The sequence below is a fragment of the Mus musculus genome, chromosome 7, assembly GCF_000001635.26.
Source record: "Mus musculus strain C57BL/6J chromosome 7, GRCm38.p6 C57BL/6J".
Classification (NCBI taxonomy): Eukaryota; Metazoa; Chordata; class Mammalia; order Rodentia; family Muridae; genus Mus; species Mus musculus.
In genome coordinates, this window is record NC_000073.6 from 75,631,535 (window position 1) to 75,649,871 (window position 18,337).

At 41.1% G+C, this 18,337-nt stretch overlaps 1 protein-coding gene across 18 annotated transcripts in view; it reads left to right on the plus strand.

Annotated features, from left to right (window-relative positions):
• The window catches only part of Akap13 (A kinase (PRKA) anchor protein 13), a 299,084-nt gene that overhangs the window by 176,009 nt on the left and 104,738 nt on the right, over positions 1 to 18,337 (plus strand). For 2 of the 18 annotated variants that reach the window (XM_006541259.4, XM_006541260.4), the window contains exon 1: positions 2,959 to 11,930. The exons of the other annotated variants lie outside the window; for them this stretch is intronic. In XM_006541259.4, the coding sequence (XP_006541322.1) occupies positions 11,850 to 11,930 (81 nt within the window). In that variant the 5' untranslated portion in view covers positions 2,959 to 11,849. Of the gene's footprint in view, positions 1 to 2,958; positions 11,931 to 18,337 lie in introns of those variants that run through there. 18 annotated transcript variants of the gene reach the window in all.

The window sequence follows — 18,337 nt, forward strand, 5'->3', positions numbered from 1 at the left end:
TGCCACTCAAGTTCTGGAATTAAAGTTCTGCACTAACACACCCTGAAGAAACACCCCTGCTGCTCTCATAATAAGGTTTAAAACCTATGCAGTGAGAAGGTAGTAGTCTGATTTCAGCAAACATGTTGTATTAGTAACGGTTCTCTAAAGGAATGGAACACATAGAACACACACACACACACACACACACACACACACACACACGCACACACACAGAGACTTTATTAGAGTGGTGTACAAGCTGTGGTCCAAGTAATCTAGCTATGGCTGTCTGTTGATGGAAAGGACAAAAATCTGGTAGTTGTTAAGTCCTAAGAGAGCTGCTGGCCTGCAGGCTACCTTGGTATTCTGACAGCAGAAGGTGGGACCCAGATTTAGGGTTGATCCTCTGACTTCAAGTAATCTGAATTTCAAATGGGTCTCCCACCTCAAATAGTCCAACCAAGAAAAATATTTTTGCTTGGTCTTAGTTAATTCTAGATGTCAAGTAGACAACCAAGGATTTATCCATCACAAATGTTTTGTTCCTTCAATTCTAAATTTGTAGGGATTTATCGTAATTAGTTGTTTTAGCACATATGTCTCCTTGAAGACTGGCTTAAAGTACTCTTTTTGATAAGATAAAAAACAACAATGCTCAGAAATAAGAATTGCAGCAACTAATATGCCACAATAGTGCTACAAATACTTTTCATACCTTAATCCATGTATTCTCATAACTTCTCCTATAGCTGGCTTTATTAGTTTTATTGCCATTTTATAGATTGGAAGCCATAATTTATTGACTCAAGGTAGTCTGGCTTCATTCAGCATTCATCTTGTCCCGTTCTGGCCTAACAGACTCTCAGTTCCTGGGTCATCCTGTGCTTCCTGTAGTGTGCTGTGAGCACTGGCATGTATTTCAGTTTGATGGCCATTACCCACTCTTTACCACTCTTTACTCGGTTGGTTGACTTTTTTTTTTTTAAGACATGGTCTCTTATAGCCTAAGCTGGCTTCAGGTTTTTTTATGCAGCTTATACTGACCTTAAACTTCTGGTCCCTTGTGTCACTACCCACAAGTGCTGGGTTTTAGGGATGTACTACCACACCTGGCTTTCCCGTTTTCAGTATGTGTTTGTATAGCAACTTCCTATGTACAGTCTTGGGATTTATTCTGGGAGTAAAAGTTTTGTTACACCTCTTGAAATTTTTCCAGAACATAGAAATACCTGTTTTGATTGGATACAATTACGGGGGCGCGTTCCTCATCCCTTTCTTCCCTCCAGCCTCTTCCAGACCCCTCTGCTCAAATGCATGGCCTCCTACATCTTATTGTTGTTGTTGCTATATATGTATGTAAACAAAACTATATAAGTAAAACCTTCAGAGTCAGTTGAGGGTTGCTTGTATGTATATGATTTCAGGACTAAGCATTTGGCATGGGATAACTTTATTTAGGGGGCCCTCTCTAAACAGTTGTTAATTGCCAGTGAATTTCCATCTAAGGTTGGAGCCCCATGAGATTTCTCCCATTCACCTTAGCATGTCAGTCGGTATTTTCATTGTTGTGGTATTGTCTAGGCAACACATTGTTGATGTTTTATGGACGCAATCCTCCTGTCACAAGACATACTCAGCAGACTTCCTGGTCCTCCGGCTCTTAACAGTCTTTCTGCCACAACAATGTTCCCTGAGTCCTGGGTGTGCAGTTGTCTTGTTGATGTTTCCATTTAAATTGGGCACCCCTCTTAGAGTTTCTTTTGCTGCAATGAAACACCATGTCCAAAGAGCAAATTGGGGAGGAAAAAAAAGTTTATTTGGCTTACACTTCTGTATTACTGTTCATTATAGAAGGAATTCAGAATAAGAACTCAAACAGGGCATGGAAGCAGGGGCTGATGCAGAGGCCATGGAGAGGTGGTGCTAACTGGCTTGCTCAGCCTGCTTTCTTATAGAACCCACAATAGGTTGTGCCCTCCCCCATTGATCACTAGTTGAAAAAAATGCCTTACAGCTGCATCTGATGGAGGCATTTCCTCAACTGAGGCTCCTTCCTCTCTGATGACTCTAGCTTGTGTTAAGTTGACACAAAGCCACCCAGTACAGCACCCCAGACCAGTTGTTCTCAGTATATTGACAATTGTGGCTTTCTGTAATGGACTTTGTTTTCTAGGAAAAAACAAAAAAACCCTCTGATGGCCAGTGAGAGCTATAATTATCTGAGGGTAATCCAAGTAAGTGTTTAGAATGCAGTTGGTACATATTGACTTAGGAAAGTGATGGTGGTAGGTTTCCCTCCAAGATCTGTGACCTCACTAGTTCTGGAGAGTTGGCTAGATTTATAGTACAGGCATTCTTTCTTAGTACAGACGCTCTTTCTTTCCTTTTTATTGAGCTGTCTTTAAGTCCAGTTAAACAGCTGGTGGCTAAGATGAAAGTGCCTTGCTGGTCATTGTTGTGAATGATAAATGTCACAGCTGTGCAAGGCTATTGATTGCTTTGCTCCCTTGGCACCTCTGATGGTGTCTCCCCATATTATGAATGCTAGTCTACAGGGAGTAGATGTTCAGATCGCTTCCAGTGTGAGAATCAGTTTTTGTTTGGGGGACACATAAATACTGACATAAACCTGACAGGAAAGTCCTACAGTGGGTTTTTGATATTGTTTCTCCCACAGCGGACTTTTCTTTTTTGCTTTGTCTTTTGAACCTTGATTTAAAAAAAAAAAAAAAAAGAGCAAGCTGTACTTCTGCGCTCTGGAAAGCATGACTGTACTGTGGTGAGTTCGCTGGGAGTGATGAGGAAGGTCTTCCATGGGAAGCTGAATCATTTCTTGGCTTCTCTTACAGAATGACTGTACCAGAGTTATTCCTTCTTGCTGTGAAGAGAAAAATCAGAGGAACAAGTCATCTCCTAAAGTAATACGCACTGCTTTTATATTGGGATTCAATTTTTCCTAAACTTACGGTTATTTTGAAGTTTTTATTTCAGGGGAGGGGTTGTCTGTTCATACCTTTCAAACTTCAACTTTTCATTTGTTTATGCTAGCACAGATGTGCGCACCTTCTCTCTCTCTCTCTCTCTCTCTCTCTCTCTCTCTCTCTCTCTCTGCGTGTGTGTGTGTGTGTGTGTGTGTATGTGTATGTATGCGTGCGCGCAGTCACAGGCTTCTGCAGATTCTATTTCCCCTCCCATTCCCATGACTAGCTTCTATGTGAATCCTAGGGATCCAAACTCAGTTTGTCCAGCTTGTGGGGCAAGTGCTTTTTACCAAGTCATCTTTCAAGCCCCAGTCCTGACATCCTTGAATTGTTTAATAACTAAATTTGGTCAGCTATTAAGGGAGTTTTAGGATTATGATACAGTAGTGAACAAAGACATAATCTGTCACCATCTGGCCTATGTGCCTTAAAGTGCGTTGGGCACTATAAAGAAAAAGTAAATGCTATTGATTTTAAAGTGATCATCTTCTACTTAGAGGCAGATCAAGCAGGCAGTACCCGTGATTATAGGGGAAGCCACCATAGAGCCAGTGCCATAGTACTTCAAAGAAGAGCTGTAGGAATGACTATGGATAAAGAGATCTGAGTTCATAAAGTGAGATTTGAGGGGTAAATGTTGGTAAAGGCATACCAACATCCAAAAGATGTTGGGAAAAGAGGGATGATCCTAGAAGTTAAAGTGAGCTGGGAAATTAAAGTAGGGCAAACTGCATCATAATCTTGGAACTTGGAGACACCAGCTTTTTATACATTGACCTTGCAGAGAGTAGTGGAAAATGAGTTGCAATGAAGAGTGTGGGCAGTATGAAGCTTGTGGTACACACACAGAGACAGAGAGAGAACCTCTGTGCCAGCACATCCTGGTCACGAAGGAATTCAGATAGGACTCAGTTCCCCTGTAATACCTTTCCTCCCTTTCCTTGTTTCTGTCAGGCATTCTGGTCACTGATGCGGAGGTAGCTTCATGTCCCGTGAAACATTTACACTGCCAAGTCCATCTCACTCACACTCTTCCTCTTTCTCAGCATTTGACACTACTTACTGGTCCTGCTGGGAGGTACTTTTTTTCTTTGAATTTTCTCGATTTCTTATCTGTGTTTTGATTTCCAGATCTGTATACCTAATTCTTAAGCATTCTCCCAATTTCTAGACATAAACATTAGTTCTGCCACTTACCACACAGCTTGTCTTGGACATCTCTGTAATCTAGTCCTAAATGTACCTAATCTCTCCTGCTGTCAATTCCTCTACTGAATGCCTCCTTTTAATTCATTGTCCAAGCAGACATCTAGTCAAATATGACCCTTAAAGTGCTCTTCCCTCTCTGACTCTCAGTGTCCAGAATCCTATTCTTGTTAAGATTTTAACCCTTCTCTTACTCTCCACCCACTTGAATGGAAACCACTGCTCCTTTTTTTTTTTTTTTCCATTTTTTATTAGGTATTTCGCTCATTTACATTTGCAATGCTATACCAAAAGTCCCCCATACCCACCCACCCCCTCTCCCCTACCCACCCACTCCCCTTTTATGGCCCTGGCGTTCCCCTGTACTGGGGCATATAAAGTTTGCGTGTCCAATGGGCCTCTCTTTCCAGTGATGGCCGACTAGGCCATCTTTTGATGCATATGCAGCTAGAGTCAAGAGCTCCGGGGTATTGGTTAGTTCATAATGTTGTTCCACCTATAGGGTTGCAGATCCCTTTAGCTTCTTTGGTACTTTCTCTAGCTCCTTCATTGGGGGCCATGTGATCCATCCAATAGCCGACTGTGAGCATCCACTTCTATGTTTGCTAGGCCCAGGCATACTCTGACAAGAGACAGCTATATCAGGGTCCTTTCAGCATAATCTTGCTAGTGTATGCAATGGTGTCAGCATTTGGAAGCTGATTATGGGATGGATCCCCGGATATGGTAGTGTCTACATGGTCCATCCTTTTATCTCAGCTCCAAACTTTGTCTCTGTAACTCCTTCCAAGGGTGTTTTGTTCCCACTTCTAAGGAGGGGCATAGTGTTCACACTTCAGTCTTCATTTTTCTTGAGTTTCATGTGTTTAAGAAATTGTATCTTATATCTTGGGTATCTTAGGTTTTGGGCTAATATCCACTTATCAGTGAGTACATATTGTGTGAGTTCCTTTGTGAATGTGTTACCTCACTCAGGATGATGCCCTCCAGGTCCATCCATTTGGCTAGGAATTTCATAAATTCATTCTTTTTAATAGCTGAGTAGTACTCCATTGTGTAGATGTACCACATTTTCTGTATCCATTCCTCTGTTGAGGGGCATCTGGGTTCCTTCCAGCTTCTGGCTATTATAAATAAGGCTGCTATGAACATAGTGGAGCATGTGTCCTTCTTACCAGTTGGGGCATCTTCTGGATATATGCCCAGGAGAGGTATTGCTGGATCCTCCGGTAGTACTATATCCAGTTTTCTGAGGAACCGCCAGACTGATTTCCAGAGTGGTTGTACAAGCCTGCAATCCCACCAACAATGGAGGAGTGTTCCTCTTTCTCCACATCCACGCCAGCATCTGCTGTCACCTGAATTTTTGATCTTAGCCATTCTGACTGGTGTGAGGTGGAATCTCATGGTTGTTTTGATTTGCATTTCCCTGATGATTAAGGATGTTGAGCATTTTTTCAGGTGCTTCTCTGCCATTCGGTATTCCTCAGGTGAGAATTCTTTGTTCAGTTCTGAGCCCCATTTTTTAATGGGGTTATTTGATTTTCTGAAGTCCACCTTCTTGAGTTCTTTATATATGTTGGATATTAGTCCCCTATCTGATTTAGGATAGGTAAAGATCCTTTCCCAATCTGTTGGTGGTCTTTTTGTCTTATTGACGGTGTCTTTTGCCTTGCAGAAACTTTGGAGTTTCATTAGGTCCCATTTGTCAATTCTCGATCTTACAGAGCAAGCCATTGCTGTTCTGTTCAGGAATTTTTCCCCTGTACCCATATCTTCAAGGCTTTTCCCCACTTTCTCCTCTATAAGTTTCAGTGTCTCTGGTTTTATGTGAAGTTCCTTGATCTACTTAGATTTGACCTTAGTACAAGGAGATAAGTATGGATCGATTCGCATTCTTCTACATGATAACAACCAGTTGTGCCAGCACCAATTGTTGAAAATGCTGTCTTTCTTCCACTGGATGGTTTTAGCTCCCTTGTCGAAGATCAAGTGACCATAGGTGTGTGGGTTCACCACTGCTCCTTTGATCTGCTGTCTTTCCTCTGCCTGCTATAGCAGCTTTGCACTTAGCATTCCTAGCCCTAGTGTATCACTGTGTATGCAAACAGCAAAACAAAAACAGAACTGTTGTGCAATGCATTGGAAAGGACTAAAGTGTGGAGAAAGCATGCCCTTCTTATTATTAACACCTTAGAGGGGAAACAGAATGGAAGTATATTGTTTGTGCTTGTTTTGTTGGAATAAAAGTTCTTAGTTACTGAAGCCAGATGTCTTCATCTGAGAAGAAATTCTTGTCACCATCACCACTGAGATGGGTGGGGGTAAGAGGTGGAAAGAATAGGTTTTGCTTTGTTTTGGCCAGTGCAAGACTGCCCTTGTGTGATACTCTCTTGATCAGGCCTCAAAGGAACACTGCTGGAAAATTAAAAAGTAGCAGTAAATAGTTGAGATCACAAATTCACAAATGTCTGTTACCATACCTGGCCACCTTATTGGTCTTTCTTGGAACAAACATACACACACACACACACACACACACACACACACACATACACACACACAGAGAGGGAGGGAGACGGAGGGGAGACAGAGAGAGAGAGAGAGAGAGAGAGAGAGAGTGATTGATTGATTGATTGATTGATTGATTTCTTAGTGAACAAGAGACATAGCCAAGCATTCTACCAGTATCATCTTGCTTCAGGAAACTTGTTCTACAGACTAAACTATCAGGTTTTCCCATTGAAATTCTGTTATTCTCTTTTTCTTCCCTCTTCTCTCTCTCCCTCCTTTTTTCTCTCCTTCCTGACTTTTTCCTCTCGTTATCTCTTCCCTTTCTTTCATTCTTCCCTTTTTTCCTTCATTTTTTTTCTTCTTTTTAAAAATTTTTAAGGCACGCTGATCTTGAACTCCTGCTCCTCCAGTCTGCAGCTCCTCAATGCTGGCATTACAGACCTCTGCAACCAAGCCTGGCGGGATTTCTTCCCTCTTTATATCAGATAGCTAGTGGGGAGATTTGACATTTGTGGTCTTGTTCTAGAAGACTTAATATCTAAGAAAAGAATGTTTATCCATGAAGAGACTTTTCTGTGAAGCCATCCATCTTTTGTTCTTATTTCACTTGTTGCTATTATTAAACAATTTGCTGCTTCAAGCTGAATGTTGTATGTGGTGGTTCCCCCTCCTTGCAAAGGCAGTAAAGAGTTCAAGCAAAGGTGTTTCCTGACGCTTGCTACTAACTTCCCTATTTTACTGATTGTCCCTCCTTGAACCTTGAGTCTGTGTCCAGTGAAATGCCGAGAGGAAAGAGTAGGGCTCCTCTCATTGCCTAAACGCTGACATCTGACATTTAAAAGGAACTCCTGGGTGGAGATGTTGGCTTTGCAGCCCTTCTTTCCCTATGCACATCTCACATCTCATTGGAAGGAAACTTTGTTCTAATCAGACAAGTGTTCCTTAAGTAGATGCTAATCAAATTTTCATCAATGAATGTGCGATATTCTGGTGAGTGTAAACGTTTTAGCATAGTAAAACCTTTGCTTTCCATCTCATCGGAAGACTAAAGGTGAAAAATAAGAATCTGCAATAATAATGGTTTTTAGAAAATGTATCAATTCTCTTTACTTTGCTATTCATTCGTCCACATATAATGAACTTTTATGTAACAAGGTGTTCAACAACAAATCTCAGTATCCAAATAATAGGATGTAGTAATAGAGCAAGAAAGAACTTGGGGTGGGCCCAGCTTCAAACCACTTTTTTTGTACATTCCAGAACTCCACATCCAGATCATCAGATTAATACTTTCCAGTTTGCTCAGGATCGCAGAGAGTGGCTCACCTAGGAGAACCGCCCCTTGGTTTTTACCTCAGTTGTCCCATGTTCCCTGCCTAGCTGAATTGATCCTTGTGGGTTAAGCATTACTCTTTTATGTTCATTCTCTTTGAGCTTGGAGGGAGGAGGGGTTTGGCTGCCTAAGAGCCACAAGGTTTTCTGGCCCTTAGTGTCAGAATTTCCACCAGGTGGCGCCCTAATTCAGAAGCCTGGCAATAAACTTCTGTGAGCTTCTATTTTAACTGGAACCAAAGAACCACACAGCATCAGTCCCTAAGATCTAAACAATTTGGGTAAAGTATTAAATCAAGAAAATTTTAACTCCTGAGTAGAAATGTAGTAAAGTGTGTGAAAATTCGTAGTAGACTCTTGTGCTGGAATACTTGGTACATCTCAGGCCTATGACATGATAATCTGAGTGCTTGTTACTTCTATTGAAGGGGTTGGTGCTCCTTGTCATAGATAGAGAGTGGGCTATCGATCACAGAGAGAGAGAGCTGATACTGTAAATAACCCCTATTTCACATGCTTATGAAAAATCTGTGTGTTTTCTTGCAAGTTCCTAAACTTGAAGGAACAAAGAAATGCACTTAAAATCTCCTTCAAATCTGTAGCTTTCAGCTAGAGTTTAGATGGGAAATGATTGGTTGCTGTGTTTCAAAATCCTAACAGAATAGCTGTTCAGTGGTTCCAGATGTTTTTGATAAAAACTTGGAACTGTAGCATCAGCAGTAAGAGCACAGACTACAGATTCTGTCTTCCATGGGGGAGTGCTGGGCACATCCAAAGGGGAAAGCAAACAGACTTTCTGCCCCACCCACAGCATTTTTGCCCCACCCAGAGCATTTGTTCTCTGAGAAGAAACAGATTAGCAAGGACAGTTTTAAATTGTCCTTAATATGCTTGTATGTGTAGAAAAGAGAAAAATCTAGATTTCTAGAACAACAAAAAAAAAACAGACAAAAAAGGCTAATATATTTATTTCAAACAGTCCTCTGGTGTCATTCAGAAAATTATAATGGTTTTGAAACATTTCTCTGATTATGTAAAGTTTCCAAGGACAAAGTCCATGGGTTTTATTTCTTTGTTTGCCTCTTCTGCAGGGCATAGAATGTCTATTGAATGGATATGGATCATCTTTAGTTTGATCGAGTTGGTACAGAAAGACTTTACAGTGACCAGAGCATCTCTGGTTCTCTAGAGAGATGCTTGGGAACTTGCAAGCAGGAAACATTTGATTCTAATTAGAACAGAAGGGAGAGGCAGTGAGGAGCAAACCATTTGAGAACAGAGGGGAGACAGCTTTGTGTTCATTGGGAAGAGGGGATTCTAAATTATAGCTTGGTGAAAGTTGATCCATAAAATATAATAGGCAGCCAGATTTTTTGTACACTTAAGCCTGCCCCTCCTGGACCTTTGGACCTATGCCCTTAAACCACATGATATCAAAGTTCTTGTATGCTCCTGCACAGAGTCCCGTGCTTTTTTGGTTAGCTTAAGCAAGAATTTTATTTACAACTTCATCTCTTCAATTGTCTTGTGTCTACTGTGTCTAGCATCCTCTGTACTGAAAAGCATCATGTGCTTACTGTCTACGGTGCCGGTGTGAGCGAGGCTTGCTCTCTAGAGCACCAGAAAGAGGACATTGTCCACCTTCATGCTTTTAATGGACCTGTGGTGGGATCAGGATGAGGCTTGTGTTAGAGGGAGCTGAGACAGTGGTGTTTGGGTAGACAGATGGGTAAGTGAAGAACTGGCCACCTTACCTGGGTTTGCTCCGTTGCTTTCTCCTAAGCAGACTAGCCTCCTTAAACACCTGGCCTGAGGAAATGGTGACTCATTAGACCTTCGTTACCCTTTCACAGCTTCAAAAAGAAAACACCTTTCACCAACTTTGCTTGCATTATTGAGAGAAACTGTAGTATTTAGTCCCTTCACTTCCTTTCTGTTGTGGTGTTTAAGGTTGTACACTCACATTCTCCAAATCCGTGTAAGGGGCTGCACTCTGTCCCCTTAGAGAGAACGTAGGACTGCTTCTCCCGGAAAGCATTAGAATGCTGTTTCCCTTGTTTGGTGTTGCTTTTGGCACAGAGTCTCTTTATATAACCCTGTCTGTCATGGAACTCATGTCATGGATCAGGCTATCCTCGAACTCACAGAGGTCTGCCTGCTCTGTCTCCATAGTGCTGGGATTAAAGGCATGTCCGTACCTAGCCCACTGTGGGTTTATTTTAGGGTTTTGTTTTAACCCCCTTTTCTATTCTTTCACCTCTCTTTTCTGCTTTTTGCTTCCTTGATTCCTCTTCCTCTTTACCCCTCCAATGTTTATTACAGTCCCCAGTGTCTAAAAATGAACGACTGTGTCTGCTCCTGAGGCATAGGAGACTGGCAACTGGAGAGGTCTGGAGAAGCAAGAAAACAGGCAAATGAAGTCACATAGTCCCATGATTGAGAGGTGTGACAGGCAAGGCGGTCTCAGCCACGTGACTCTTCTTAGTCCCAAGAGTCCTAAGAGACATGCGTACATTCATCCTATGCCATCTCTTTAACTTTCTTTAGAACTTTCTCAGACCCCAGATGAGACAAAACCTTAACTTGTGATGACTTCTAACCCTTGCCAGACATTTTTGTAGCTAATTCTACATCCTAGAGACATAACTCTGAAATATTTGGCTAACATTTTTCTGATATTAAATCATTCCTTTGCATTCTGCAGGGAGATGCTGTATACGCCTTGGCTGGATTCAGGGTCTCTGTGTCTTTCCTGAATGCCAAGGCTGTAGTACAGACTAGTAGTGTTTAGTATAACACCGCCTTTCTTTATTAGCATACTACTGGCATCAAAGGGACTGAGGTCGTTCCTTGCGGTGTCTGACAGAGCCTTTTTCACTGGGGACTTGTAAGGAGGAGGAGGAGCAGGAGGAAGCCTGTTGGAAAAGGAAGCCTTGTTTTTTCTCTTAGTCTGTAGATGATTCATGTTCCCACCACTGCAATTAGGTTTCCAAACCTCCAAGGCTGCTGGTGCAGGTCTGAAAGGGCAAGTAATGACGATCTTGAGAGAGCAGGGTAAAGGGTGTGGAGGCTGCGGAGGGAGGGACTGGCTAGCTAGCGGCAGCCAGCTAGGGAGGGAGGGAGGGAGGACATCTGGGGGAGTGGTCTATTTTCCTTGTACTCGGCCGGCTGGCTGTCCTTAGATATTTTCAACTTAAGTCAAAATCCAGCCCTGCTGCTGAAGAGCTGGAGACTGGCTAAAAAAGTGGATACTCTAGAAAATACCTCCAGATTTTTTTTCTCCCCCCCCCCCCCCCCGCCTCCATATAGGTTTCTTGCCTTTGTTGTTTTAAGGAATTCTCTCGTGCCATCACTTTGAAATAGCCACCTTCCTTTTAAAAAAAAAAAAAAAAACCTTTGTCTTCGTGGCTAAGTGCTTACTGGCTCTGGGTTTTCTGCATACATGTGCCAACCATTATGCTTAGCCAGTTCGTCCTTAATTTTTCTACTGGAGTTCTCGGCAGTGATGGAAAAGATCTGTGCTTCTCTTTCAGTCAAGATCTGCACAGCAGCGATCTTACTGCAGACTGCTTTTATTATGAATTATAAACTCGTCTCCGTGCTCTGAAGTTGCCAGAAAGTTCCCACTTAGTTCACAGATTTGGAGTCTGCTTTTTTTTTTTTTTTTTTTTTTTCCTTAACCCGAGAGTTTTCTATATAGAGGAATCTGGAAGCAGAAGTCTCCTCCCGCCCACTGTGAGAATTTGGAATTTCGGACCTGTGTGAGCACATTGGTCCCTGGATTCAGCAGATATCCGTCTACATTTTGTCTCTTCTTTTCTGCATCTGTACAAAATGTATGAGCGGCACAAAAGGCGCTATAGCCTGTGTGACATCTCCAAGGTGGACAGGACTGTCGATGTGGTGTTGCTGAAGGTAAGAAGGGGCCACACCTCATACAGTTTCAACATCTCAGGAAGACTTCTCTCTGTACCCTTACTGCCCGGTCTTGATCCTTCCTAAACTAGGATGAAGTGTGAGAAAGCCTGAGCTAACAGTGACAGAAGATCAAGGGGGTGGGGGGGTGGGGGATTTAAAGTTCTTTAAAGGCATGTCTGAACAGAGACTGTGTCTGTGTGTGTGTGTGTGTGTGTGTGTGTGTGTGTGTGTGTGTGTGTGAGAGAGAGAGAGAGAGAGAAAATGAATCTGCAACAAAGCACTTATTACTAAAATAAAATTTTACTTGTTCTAAGTAGAATCTAAATAATCACAAAGGAGGAATTCATTCTCAGAGCTGCCCTTTTGCTAGATGCCTCTGTTTTTCTGTTGCTTGCCCCATCCCCACACCTCAATTCCACCTCTCTTTCTCTGTGAGCTTCCTTTTCTGTCCGTCTCTTTGTCCCTTTGTCTGTGTAGGTCTTTGGTCTTTCCTATCCATCTGCTCTTCTCCTGTCTCTCAGTCTTAGTTTTCCAGGGAAACAAGAAGTCAGGATTCTGTTGGTACTGTCTCTAGTTGACTCTTTTCCTGCCTTAGCTTCTGACCAGTGATGAGCTGCATTTACATTTGTTTGATTTCACATCGTTAGTAAGGTTGGGTGTCTAAGCGGAAGGGGGCGGAGACTCTGAACTGGCTAATTGTTCACAGAAGACATCCTTGAATCTAAAATTAGTAAGGACTTCTACATTCGGTAAGGCCAGAGTCTGGGAATGTTGGACAACTCATGAAGTACTTTTTGGAAGTTTAGCTGTTTTCTGGCAAAGGCAGGGAAATTGGAAGTCAGCCAAGTACTTCATAGAAGCCAAAGAACCTGAACATCTAAATTTTGGAGAGTGAAGCAGGTTAAGTGAAAAAGGAATAATTTTGGATAAAGTACTAATCTAATGTCTGGGTTAAATAGTGGAAGTCTATTGTTGGTGTATCAACTCTGTTTAGTACTTGAGATAACCCACTTTCTTTTATGACATTACAATGTTTTGCTGTTGTATATGTGGCATGGCTCACCTGTTGTATAGTCAGAGGATAGCTTGGGGAGTTTGTTCTGTCCTTCAGCCTTGTGGGTCCTGGGGATCAAACTCAGGCTTAGCAGCAAACACCTTTACCAACTGAGCCACCTCACCCTTGTGCCACCATCCCCTGCCCCTTTGAGATAAGCACCTCCTTAACTTGGTAAAGCATCCTAGGCTAGCCTAACATTACCTTCTTCCCTTGGCCTTTCGGGTATGGGTTACAATACTTAGTCTCTCCCTACAAGAAGCTGGCAAATGAGCTCAGAAACCTAGACACAGAAGCCAGTGAAATCCACATTGGGTGTGGCCCTCGGAGGAGGTGTGATTTGTGGTGTGGTGGTGTCACTGCCCCTCAGTAATCACTGTCAGGTGGTTTAACTTGCCAGGCCTACTTTGTAATTTGGTGTTTTGAACTTGTTCCAAAGATGATGTTGGTTTTAATTTCTCTGAAAAGTCATTTCCTCTGAGAGATAACAATTATCTTCTGATATTTTGCCCTCTTATATAAGAACTTTAGAAAGGCTACTTTCTAGGATCTTTGTCTTGTGATGTTGCGGCCCTTTTAATTTAACAGGCCAGGGAAAGGCGGAGCACTCTTCTGTTGTCACAGAAATGTCTCTTTCCCCCTCCCTCAGTGTGGTTTTTGGAAGGTTGGGGGAGACAGAAGAAAGCAAAAGAGGGTACTATTTAGGTGGCAGAAGGGCGGAATGATAGCTATAGGGGCAAATAGCAAAGTATAATGATATGCATACCAAAATGTTACAGTGAAAACCATTATTTTACAAATAGGGGCTAGAGAGAGACTCAGTGGTTAATGACACGTGATGCTTTTGGGGAGGACCTGGGTTTGATTCCCAGTACATTCATGGTGACTCACAGCCATCCCTAACTCCAATTCCAGGGCATCTACTGCTTTCTTCTGATTTTTACATACATCAGGTGTGCACTTGGGGCACATATGTATATACAGGCAAAATACTCATAAAATAAATAAAATTTTTAAAATTCGTCCAATCAAATAAAAAAGAATGCTAAAAATATATAGTATACAAGTTAGTTGGGTATGAAAGCTTTATATGAGTTAAGCTAACTCAGTTCAGGGTTCTTCATTTGTAGACACTATTTTTATATTTCCCTTTTCTGTGATTTATTTGACTTGAGAGTTATTTGTCAGGCAGTGACTATTTTACCCCATTTCCTGAGGAAATACTAGAAACACGACTGAGAACTGAGGGGCTGAGTCTAAGAGGATCTTCCTAAGATCAGCTAAGCAGAGAAACATGCCCAGGCTGTGTACTAGGACAGAGGCTGAGAAGATGAGAGGTCTGTCTACATGAAGGATGAAGGAAGAGTTTTAACAATAATGAACTGAGTCTCTGAGGAAGAGAGAAACCGATGTGTACTTCCTGACAGATAGGAGCATTCTGCATAGCATGCAGCAAGTTCATTGTAAAGAGACTGGAGCCAGAACCATGTGCAAAAGCAAGCAGCCATGGTGAGGAGAAACCTTTCCCACTTTAAAAGAAAAGATCAAAAGGAAGTTACTATCACCCATTCCATACCTAGACAAAGGAGTATCTTACTTCTTTTTAAACTAACCAGAAAGAATATTATCTGGTACAAGAAAGTTCCTTAAAATATAAGAATTGGGGATTAGAATCTAGGTTCAATTTATTCCATTTTTATGTCAATGAGTTGTTGAGGTGATGTTATAGGTAGCATCATTAAAAGGCCTATTTCAGTTAAAAAATAAATAAAGGTGCTAAAAGTGTTGGAGGAGGAAGAATTCCTTGTAGATGCTACATGTGATGACATATCATTTAACTACTGTGGCCTGAATCTTAGAATCCACTAATTCTGCCTTTTTTCCCCCCTTTGATGAGGGTTGAGTTTTTCTTACTGGAAACTTCATGGTATAGCATAATACAAAAATTCTTTTAAGCCATCTGTCTGCAACATAAAGTGATGGGTTGTTCTCTGATGTATTTTTTAAAGATAGTAAACAATAGTTCAAGTGAAAAATAATAATAAAATAAAAGATTATTCTGGCAGTGTGGGGATATATTAGACTGCTGCTGTGGCAGGCCCCAACATGGTCAAATAACTTTGTGGAGTAAAATAAGGCGAGAATAGATACTGAGACATTAGCATGGGATGTTTGCAGTCTTAATTACTGTCTCTTTTCAATTACAAGAAAACAGGTTAGAGTAGCCAGTAATTCCCCCTGTTGTCACTCTTCATATGTAATCAATGATAGGAGGCAAACCAAAGGCAGACTCTTCACAAACAGTGTATTGTCTTGCTCTCCTAAGGCTCCCTTGAGTTGACCCATTCCTTTTATTATATGAGTATATACACAGAGATGTACATGCACACATGCACCAATATATATGATTTTCTATCATAGACTTGTATTGCAAGAGGTCTTATACATAATGTTGATTAATTCTTTCCCAATAGGGGAATTCTTTTTATGACATTTTGGATAGATGCATGATAGCATGAGTTCATTTGCCTCACAATCTGTAGCAGCTTTTCCCTATAATTCTTTTGCCTCTTCCTCTCCCTCCCTCTCAGTGGTGCTCTCCAATTGCTTTCACGGTATTTTGAATTTCAGTATTTTCTATTAGCATTTTAAAATTCATTTGGTGCACTGGGAAATGGCTCAGTCCACAAAGTGCCTGGGTTTAGGTCCCTAGAGTCTGTGTAAAGGTCAGGCATGGCAGTGCACATCTGTAGTTCTGTGCTGGGGAGATGGAGACAGGAGAATTCCTGAGGCTTGCCAACTAGCCAGGCTAGCTAATAAAGATCACTAGGTTCAGAGAGAGACTGTCTGAATTGTAAAATAGAGTTTGATAGAGAAGATTCCAACATTGCCCTCTGGCTTCCTTACCTATGTGCAGATTCCATTGGACGCATGTACCACTTAAATACTCAGGTGATCCTCTACATTCTCACCATACTTTTACATAGTTTACTAAGTTTACTTTTTTTTTTTACCTTTATTGGTATACTTGTGCATACAGAATGAGATATCATATTCTTACTTTAAAATGTAATAGATTTTTAAAAATGATTTTACTGTCTTAACAATAAATGCCTGATTGGATTTGAACTTGTTATATAGACCAAGCTAACTGGAACTCACAGAGATCCACCAGCTTCTACCCTCTGAGTGCTGGGATTAAAGGTGTGGGCCATCATGTCTGGCTTTAATAGTTATTTCTTGATAGAAATGAATTGATGTTTTAAGATTTGTAAATATAGATTCATAAGCCTTGTGCTAACATAATTTTTAATTAACTTTAATGTTAAAAATAACTAATAATAAGTTTACTGTAAAAATATAGAAATGAAAAGCAACAGTAATCTCAAGGTTTAGATTGTGTACCTTTCACGTTGTTATTCCATACATAGAACTCCAGTTCCTAACCTTTGACATTCAAATAAATCCCTGTGAATTAACGTCATCATTCCTCATTAGTGTTTTATGCCCGAACTTTCTGTGGCTTACTCTTAATTCTTATCTGTGTTGTTTATCATTTCTGTGTAAATAGTCTTATCTGTCTATCTGCCTGTCAGAGTCAAGGTCTCAGTAGCCTAAACCAGCCTTGAACTCACTACATAGCTGAGAGGCTAACCTTAAGTAGTCCTGCTTTCACCTCCCAGGTACCATGATTACAGGCCTGACTCCATTCCACGCAGCTTTCTGAAATGTCTTATAAATAGCAGAACCTATCTAGATAGTCTTCCCCTGGCACCCCGACCCAGGACACTTATCCTTGGTTAGCATCCTCCTTCCTTTGCATATGACATTCTTCCCTTGCCACCCTCTCTCTTGATACAGACGTGGCTTCTGGCTCTTTGGATAAATGATTTATAACTATGAATCATATGTTTAAAATGGAATATGAAATAACTTTGATTGTTGGCGGGGGCCCTTTGGTACCAGCATGCCCTTTTCCCCATTGTTCTTCAAGAAGCTAGTGTTGACTTCATGTATTGACTGATGAGACCCTTCCATAGCCAGACGGAGACTGACAAATGAGAGCGTTCTTAAAAGACAGCAAGTGCTTGTGGCTTACTCCCAAGCTAGCATACCAAAAAGGAGGAGCCCATCAGTGTGTGCCCGGGCTGGTAGATACAAGATTAGTGCCTGAGTTAGGGCAATCCTAGGATCCACTTGTGTCTAGTAGTTTAGTAATTTTGATTACCTGGGAAAACACAAATCTATTATTAATAACAACATTAATCTTAATGTCACTGAAAATTTAATGAAAGCCAATTTGGTAACTAACAATTCAGCATGCTAGTTGAATGGTCATGGGATTTCTAAGTGTTTTCTTTGTGATAAATGAAAATACTTAGAAAATGGCAGTCCCCTCTATGTTCATCTTAGACAGGCCATGCAATCTCATTGGTTGAAGCTGAGAAGGAATATTTAGATGTTGGATTTTTGCTTCCTTTTCTTCAGCCTTGTATCTTTGTCTGGATTGTCTAAAAAGGTTGCAAAGGAAATAAATATTTGTGGTGACTGGGAAGACTGGGTGTTACCATAGCTGTATTATTAGAATGTTCAGTTACAAACAGTGGCACGACACTGCCAGAAACAAGACAATGCAAAAACATGTTCCTCTATTTTGAAACTGGTAGAATCTCCGGATGGGTGGCTCAGGTTATCACCCCGGCCCCGGGCTACACTCAAGGAATAGAAAGAATACCAGACTGGGTCTGATGTTTCTTACAATGTGCTTTTCATTATCCTGTACTCTGTACACTGTAACTCACTAGAACCTTGGAGTGCTGAGTCTGAGTGGTGTCTGAGCTGGGTTTTATGGCAGTACCTATGAGCAGAGCAAAAATACGATGACTTAAAAGTATGTTCTGAGTGACTTCTCTTTCCAAATGATACAGGTATTAAAACCTATTTCTAATTTCTACCTACCTGCTAAGTAAAGTTTCTGAATCACCTTGAACTAGTCTCTGCTTTTCCCATTCACTGAGTCACTTGCCCACTCTGTATTTTATTCATAGCTCTGTGGTTTCGTGGGGAATCTCATTCTCGTTATATCATCTTTTTTTAATTTACCATCCAAATACTAGTGGTGTCCACAGTGATCTGAACTTTTTGCTTAACCTACTCAGAATTAAATTAAAAAAAAAAAAAAAAAACAAAGTATAGTGTAAGGACCCAGTTTATTTTTTTAGTATGTAAACACCTTGGCTATAGAGATCATTTTTGGGGAAAAAGGTCTAATAGATGACATAAACATTGCTTTATTCAGGAATACCTGTTAACTTTTGATCTCCTCCAACACGTGTCAAAGTGTTACCAC